The following is an 8,576-nucleotide window of genomic DNA, read 5'->3' as shown; positions in this document are numbered from 1 at the left end:
CCTCAAAAGATTTCTGACAGAGGAGTGAAAAGAATTATCAGAAGAGTTGTCCAAGAGCCAAGGACCACTTGTGGAGAGCTTCAGAAAGATCTGGAATTAGCAGGTACAATTGTTTCAAAGAAAAAAATAAGTAATGCACTCAACCGCCATGGCCTGTATACAGGCTCGCCATGCAGGACTCCATTGCTGAAGAAAAAAGCATGTTGAAGCTCGTTTAAAGTTTGTAAGTTCAATAAGTAAGTAATGCACTCAACCGTTTAAAGTTTGCTGCGCCACATTTAGACAAGCCTGTGAAATACTGGGAGAATATAGTCTGGTCCAATGAGACAAAAATTGTACTCTTTGGATGCCATAATACACACCATGTTTGGAGGTCAAATGGCACTGCACATCACCCCAAAAACATCATGGTGTGTCACTGGCAAAATTAATATAATTGAAGGAAGGACAAATGGAAAAATGTACAGAAAAGCTGCTAGAATGACCCAGCCAATCACCTGACTTGAATTCAATAGAAACTCTATGGAAAGAACTACAGATCAGAGTTCATAGAAGAGGCCCACATAACCTTCAAGATTTGAAGACTGTGTGGAAGAATGGGCCAAAATCACACCTGAGCAATGTATGCGACTAATTTCTCCATACAGGAGGTATTTTAATTCTACTTTATCTATATGTATCTTCTTTTTTAATTTTTTCTTTAAAAAAAACTACAAAAAACAAACAAACACTAGCTTTCTATTTTTTCTATTCAATCTACTTGTTTTTCTTTGTGTGTGTGTGTGTGTGTGTATGTGTGTGTATATGTGTATAATATGTATATGTATGTATGTCTTGAAGCTGTCATTACCAACAAAGGCTTTTGTACGAAGTATTTAATACATTTCAGTAAGCGTGTTCGATACTTTTTCCCTGGGTCATTCCATTTTATTACACATAACTTCATTTCTGAACGTATTTGTTTTGTTTTGTTTGTATGTATGGATTACTTGGTTTGTTACCAACATCTGGTGAAAATTTTATGTCAACAGTACCTTTAGAAATATATTTACTGAGAAAAATTGTGTCGTGTTCAATACTTATTTTACCCGCTGTATATATATTGACAGATTTGTATTAGAGAACTAAAAATAATAGTTAGGGGCCCTGGTGGCCCAGGGTGCACTGAATATGCTAGACCCTAGAGCTAAGCTCACACTGTATACACCAAGGGGGCCAGTGATCTTCCTGGTCAGTTCACACTATGCATTCTGAGGGGCCCAAGAGCCCTAGTGGTTTGCTTGCACTTTATACTCTCAGAGGACCTGGAGCCATATTGGTCAGCTCACATTGTATATTCTGAGGGTTTTAGGAGCCCTAGTGGTTAGCTCACATTGTATATGTTGGAGGGCTCTGGAGCTCTAGTGATAAGTTCACTCTGTATAGGCAGAAGGGCCCAGTCAGTCAGCACACTCTGTATGTTCTGAGAGGCCCAGAAACCCTAGTGATCAGCTCGAAGTGTATATGTAGAAGGGTCCAGGGCCCCAGGAGCCATAGTAGTCAGCTCACGCTTTATACACTGAGGGGCCCAGGGCCACTGGAACTCTACAGATCAAGTCACACTGTAAAGACAAAAGTGCCCAGGTGCACTTAAGCCCTATTTGGTCAGCACCAACTCTATATTCTGAGGGGTCCTAGAGGTCTGCTAAAATTGTATATCTTGAACTGTATATGCAGAAGGGTCCAGGGCCCCAGGAGCCATAGTTGTCAGCTTTTATTGTATACTTGAGGGGCCCAGTGGCCCTGGAGCCCTAGTAACCAGCTCACACTCTATACACTCAGGGGCCCTGGGGCTCTAGTGTTCAGCTCCTGCTGGATACACTGAGGGGCCCTGGAGCCCTATTGGTCAGCTCACATTGTATATTCAGAGGGTTCCAGGAGCCCTAGTGGTTAGCTCATATTGTATATGCTGAGGTGCTCTAGTGTTCAGTTCACCGTCTATAGGCAGAAAGGCCCAGGGGCTCTAGAGCCCTGTCATTTAGCACGCACTATATATTCTGAGAGCCCCAGAAGCCCTAGTGGTCAGCTCGAAGTGTAAATGCAGAAGGGTCCATGGCCCCAGGTGCCATAATAGTCAGCTTACATTGTATATGCTGAGGGGCCCAGTGGCCCTGGAGCCCTAGTGGCCATCTCACGCTGTATACATGCAGAGGCCCTGGAGCCCTAGTGGTCAGCACATGCTGTATACACTGAAGGTCCCAGGGGCCCTGGAACTCTAGAGACATACTCATGCTGTATTGTCAGAGGGGCCCAGGGACCCTATTGGTCAGCTCACACTGTATATTCTGAGGGACTCAGGAGGCCTAGTAGTCTGTTTAAAATGTATACGCAAACAGGCCCCAGACCCTGGAAGCTATAGTGGTCAGCTCATGCTGGATACACTGAGGTGCCCTGGAGCCCTTGTGGTCAGCTCACACTGTATATATTGTGGATTCCAGGAGCTCTAGTGATAAGCTCATATTGTATGCACTTAGGGATCCAGGGACCCTGGAGCACTACTGATCAGCTCATGCTGTATACTCTAGGTGCGCTTGAGCCCTAGTAGCCAGCTCAACCTGTATACACTGTTGGGCCCAGGGACCCTGGAGCTCTAGTTGTCAACTCACTCTGTAAAAGCAGAAGCCTTATTGGTCAGCTCGCATGATATATTTTGAGGTGCCTGAAGGGGCCCTAATAGTTAGCCTGCAGTTAATGAGCCAAGGGCCCTGGTTCAGTTTTCTTTGGCAGTCTCAGGCTATGCACACTGAGGCTTTGGAGGCCTCTGGCTAGTCCTTACCCATAGTTCAGCCCTGCCATTTGTTTGCTCAAAACACACAAATCGCTTCTGTGAGATTCTCAGTAAGTTAGATAGTTACATACTAATTTGCCATATTTTATCTCATGTGAAGCACTTTGTTATCCTCTTGCACGTTAAGCAATTAACAGTATCACTATTAATATTTTACATGGTGATCTTTGAGTGAGCAAATGTTTCAAAGCTAATTTGACAGCGTATTACTTCCCAGCCAGTTAATACATGACTGATAGAGCCTTTTGCACATATTGAGGCATAAGTCATCACTCTGACCACATCCAAAGCAGTGCATTACGGTAAATCACTTCAATCTTGTTGATAGCTTTTTGCCTGTTCTCTTGGTGAATTAAAAATATGGATTCAACCTTTTTTTTTTTTCAGTCCCGCTTAGCAATCATTCAGCAAACCCCATTTTAAAGGGTTATTCCGTACTGGCACATAATGGTTTTGTTTTTCGCAAACAGCCACTCTTATTTATAACATCTCTTCAGCCTGCTGGTGACCAGGTTTGTTTTGCTGTCTATCAATGTGGTTCTGGCAACTTTCTCCACTTTTCCCTATTCTCTGAGCATCTGTCAGATGGCCCTTCATACTGGCATCTTTTATTTCCTCAAGCCCATCAGCGCGTTTTATTCATTAGCCATCCTCACCCACACCGAAATAAATCAGATTTTAAATACGTCTTTGCCAAGCTTTCCTTAATACATTGTGTAAAAAAACAAAAAAAAAGCACTGACTCTTTCTGGGCATGATGCAATCATATTTGCAATTATAGAGTGTCTTCAAACCGAAAAGACATAAAATATTAAAGCAAAGTGACAGGAGAAAAAAAAAGGAGGAAATGAGAATGATGTTAATCAAACTCCTCAGGATTTTAAAAGAGCAGTGAGCAAATGTAAATGATCTGCTAGTTTGATAAAACACAGTGTGGTATAACTCCTTGTGCTTTCAAACGCCCCATGACCCAAATCCTCTCCATACGCCCTGAAGACACAGGAGTGAGCTGAAAAATCATTTGTAGTCTGATTTCACACCACAATGCATGCCCCGACCGGCACTATGTGTGGTGCTGTCCCACCCGTGGGTGGATGGATGGGTTTGTCATCACATTCTTACGAGCACAGGCCCACCCGCAGGCTCCATTTCTCACCCGGCATCACCCTCGTAATTATCTCCATCACAGTTGGGTTACCAACCCTTCTGTCCCCAGGCCAATGCTGGCAGACTCATAACTTATGAAACTCGCAGCGGGAGGTGGGACTTTAGAAGAGCAAAATAAAATGAGCAAATTGGTTCTGTCAGGTTTATTTGAATCCTGCTAAGAGTGCTCAGCAGCAGAATTTAAGTTGACCATTGCTTGAAAGATTTAGGTTTAAACATGCCTGCAACTAGTAGATTTGACTTGAAATCTTGATTTATACCACTCAAGAATTGAATTCTTCATTCTGATTGGTTCTCAAACATGCCATGCTAATTTTCTACTGCACAACTGTAAGTAATTCCAGGTTTAACTGAATTAGAGTGCCATATTACTTGTCCATGTTGATTCCAAATTGTTACAATATTTCAGAGTTTTGCAGTTTTGCACAGATCTTTGCCTCGATTTATAGTCTGGATAAGTCAACTGTAGTTGCCTAAAGTCAGAGCCAGTCTGAGTTTAAAGATTTCACAGAAAATCATGATTTATTTATTTATTTTATTTATTTATTTATTTATTTATTTTAACGTTTGGTATTTTGAGCCAATTTTAGAACACATATTGTTTTCTTTTGTGACTTATCTCCTAAAAAAATACTTTTAGGTGCATATTTCTAAATCTAGTTTGTTGTGTTGTGCGACTTGAAAGGCTGGTGGTGTGTGAACTTCAGCTGTTTAATGTTTGATGCTCAGTTCTTCTCTGTAACAATTTATGATTCTGATTTCTAGTTTTCTAAAATCTGTTCTGCTTAAAAGTTTAGCCTTAACAGAACAGAAAACACAAAACTACTATTGCATTATTGAAAATTATTGCTTTGCATCAAATAATTCAGCAGTCATTGTCAATTATTTATATAATAACCACATTCTCTCTTTTTGAAAACCTTTTTATTTTGTATTTTTGATTGAAAATATTGATATCGTTGGGGCAGAAAGGGTATATTTGTTTTCTGTTTTAAGCTTTTTTGTTATCTTTCAGGGTACAGCGGCCAGTCAGGTTCACTATAAAGTGGATCTGGAGCAGTTTCCTTACAGCACTAGTATCTTCGACGTGGAGGAAAACTCTGGCAATGTTCTCACCAGGGTCAATCTGAATGAGGAGCCCAACACTAAATTCAGTGTAAGTGCACAACAATCTTTTCTTAATACAGGGCTTGTCAACTAAATCCGCAGGCCATAACTAGCCATCAATCATTTTTATGCATATCACAGATTGATTTAGATGCAATCGCTGCACCACCTGATACATTAGAGTGCTTTCTGAGCAAAACGCAATGGTCAGTTCAGAAACACTCATTCTTAATAATGGTCCGAATTCAGGCAGGTTTTAAGCTTTTCTGGCCATAAGTTCCCCACACATGATTTCTCAACACATTGATCTTGTCATTTTAGATGTTTACACACACATTAATGAAAGTAGATGAGACACAACAGTTATAGCAGCAGCACATCAGTCCATGTGCACAATCACATTCATTGACATTGAACATAACCTCAAGCGTGTTCTGCTCCTATCATCTGTCATTTGTATAGCTTAATTTGTGCCCAAGTTCAAAATGCTTTTGAGATCTGAAAATATTCTCTTTTCTCATTGAATTGGAGGTTTACAAGGAAAGCATACGATAAGACAGCTTTCTTTGTTCAATTTTAAATGTGTTGATTATATAAAATGATTTATATTAATGTCTTGCTTTATACACTCATTTTTGTCTTATATGGGATGATATTGTCATACAAAAAGAAAACCGATTTGAAATCCTTTATTAATATAATTTGACTTGTTTTCCAGTAAAAATATTAACATCCTTATAATTAGAAAACAAACACGTGATATTTTTTTCTTGCCATTTTATTGGTAAACACAATGGAAGTACGACAGGAAATCGATGGAAGAGAGAAAGAGGGGACCAGGATGAGAACATGACAGCTCAATGAATTGGTGCATTTGCTTTCCCCACAAGGCCACTGTGCAGACATAAGACTTGTGTCATGTATATGACATGTAAATGTCTCAGGCAACATATTGAATGAAGTTTAATTTTCTTGCCCCATTCGCAAACAGATTTTTTTCCCCTTTCTTTAAGCATAAACGAGAAAAACGCTTTGCAATCAGAGAAAGAACAATAATCTTAAGTCTTTTCATGCAAGTTTTTAAACTGCAGTATATACATGTATGTGTGTGTGTGTGTGTGTGTGTGTGTGTGTGTGTGTATACATCCATACACACACACACACACATTTTTTTATATATATCTATATCTCTTAACTGGCTTTCAAAACTCAGATGGACAGTGCGGACAGAACTTGACCCAGTGGTGATTCTAAGTCCTCCTTATTTTATCTTAAAATTGATTTTCTCATGTTCCCAAACAGTTGGCAGTTATTGCCTATGATGATGGGGAGCCGGTGAAGTTCAATAAGACTCTGGTGGAGATCACTGTCCTGCAGCGGTCCATCATTCCTTTGTTCACGCAGGAGGAGTACAGGTGAGCAAACACCTGAAAACGTGATTGCCCTCTGCCATATCTGCTGTCCTTTCGTGCTGTGATATATTGTTCTGCACCTGCGGTAGACTTCCAGAACATCATCAACAGCGTGAGTACTGTCGCCTGGAAACCGTGCTTGAAATCAGAAAGTTAGATACTGGCGAACAGCAATGCAAAATATCTGTTTAGTTGTGCATTTTATAATATGTGTATTTTTATGGTCCTGTGAGGCATGATATTTCATCCATTTTGATGCGGAATGACCAGAAAGCTCACTTGACCTGACTTGAAATCAAACAGATGTAGTTTTATGCTGTATTTAGGGATTCATGTCTTGAGCCATAAATGAAAGTTTTAGAGGTGGAGCAAGTTCAAAATTGATCCTGTTTTGATTGAGGATTATGATTATTTTCATATTGGATGAAAATATTTGATTGAGGATTATTATTATTTTCATATTGGATTAACATTCACCTGTGGATCATGTACAATAAGAACATGAATGTGTATTTTGAAAGTAAATAGGGTCAATATAATCAAAGCACCACGAAAAGAACCAGTTTCAGGTAGTTTTATTCAATGTAAAACCGTCAGCGTCGATTTAATCATAGACTTTATGAATATGTATAATAGCTGCAAGGTAAAGTGTGTTTTATACACGGTTGTTTCCTCAGAGGACATTTGCACTCCATTCGAATGCATTACTGCTGCTTTCTTAAATTACATATTTAATATATTTGACACAAGGGGTAATCAGTTCAATTCGCATGGCTTCCGAGGCAAATAACACTTGCACCGGTTTGCCCAAATTGATTTAAAGATAAAAACATTGAAGTTTATTTTACTGAATACAGTCTATTCATCTGTACGGTACATTCAGAAGAAGACAGCACCGCCTGTGTGAATGGATCTGTGATCAAAAATGAGTTAATTAACAGCGTTATAGTGAAGGGGCAGTAATGCGCATGCTTTGATGAGCTACAAGGACCAATGGGGTTAAAAATGGCCTTGATAACATCCTTATCAATTGATTATTCAGAGCTACAGAGACAGAAACATAGAGATGAAAAGACTTGGCCGAAGGTCTGAATTAATATTGTGTCCTGTAGAGCTGCAGGAAAGTCATAGCTGATAGTAGCTCTGCAGCACAGTGAAAATAACAATAGCTTTCAGACGCAGCCCTCCGCGGGCTCTTGATTGCTGCCTGCGGACACATTAGTCAGGTATCTGTTGCCCCTGTCTGGTGAACACAAGGCTGTTTAGAGCTCCTCTGATCTGCCGGGCTCTGGGGGATCATCTAGGGGTGGACTTGAGATAACTCTGTGTCAATAATTACCTGCTCACAATACAGTAATTCAGTAGCATGAGACATTGCTTGCTAAAGTATGCATCACTAATTTCTATTGCTAATAAATTTAGCAAATCTATTGCTAAATGTATTTATTTATTTATAAATAAAGAAATATTTATTTATTTATTTATAATTAATTGAGTAAAGGATTTAAATGGATTTTGGGGAATTAAATCGATTTAAAATGTGCTTTTAACAATACAGATTGTGTCAAAGCAGCTTTACAGTTTTAATTAGGAAAATATTGTGTCAATAATGCAAAAGGACAATAGTAAACACTCAATTTTCAGTTAAAGGCAGTTCATCATTTAATTCAGTGATGTCATCATCCAGCTCAGTTCAGTTTAAATAGTGTCTGTGCAATCAAGTCGACGATATCGCTGGAAAATAAGTGTCCCCAACTAAGCAAGCCAGAGGTGACAGCGGCAAGGAACCAAAACTCCATCAGTGACAGAATGGAGAAAAAACCTTGGGAGAAACCAGGCTCAGTTGGGTGGCCAGTTCTTCTCTGGCCAGACGAACCAGCAGGTTGTTCCAGCAAAGTCAGATTGTGCGGAGTACTCATCTGGTTCCTGTGGTCTTGTCCCGATGGCCGTCTAGGAGACAAGGTCTTCACTGAGGATCTGTCTCTAGGGCTCATCTAGTTGTCCTGATCTCCGCTGACATTCAGGGCTGTAGAGGTCCTCTCTAGGTGCTGATCCACCATCTG

General features: G+C 40.0%; 1 protein-coding gene across 1 annotated transcript in view; it reads left to right on the top strand.

Moving 5' to 3' along the window:
* LOC107654051 (protocadherin-15-like) overlaps nt 1-8,576 on the top strand; it is a 224,722-nt gene that overhangs the window by 158,061 nt on the left and 58,085 nt on the right. The window contains exons 25-26 of the mRNA XM_016440948.1: nt 5,010-5,150; nt 6,404-6,516. Coding sequence (XP_016296434.1) covers nt 5,010-5,150; nt 6,404-6,516 — 254 coding nt within the window. The remainder of the gene's footprint in view (nt 1-5,009; nt 5,151-6,403; nt 6,517-8,576) is intronic.

The sequence above is a fragment of the Sinocyclocheilus anshuiensis genome, unplaced genomic scaffold, assembly GCF_001515605.1.
Source record: "Sinocyclocheilus anshuiensis isolate Anshui unplaced genomic scaffold, SAMN03320099.WGS_v1.1 scaffold454, whole genome shotgun sequence".
NCBI classification, from domain to species: Eukaryota; Metazoa; Chordata; class Actinopteri; order Cypriniformes; family Cyprinidae; genus Sinocyclocheilus; species Sinocyclocheilus anshuiensis.
Note: the sequence above shows the minus strand (reverse complement) of the source record. Positions and strands in the feature narration are given on the sequence as shown.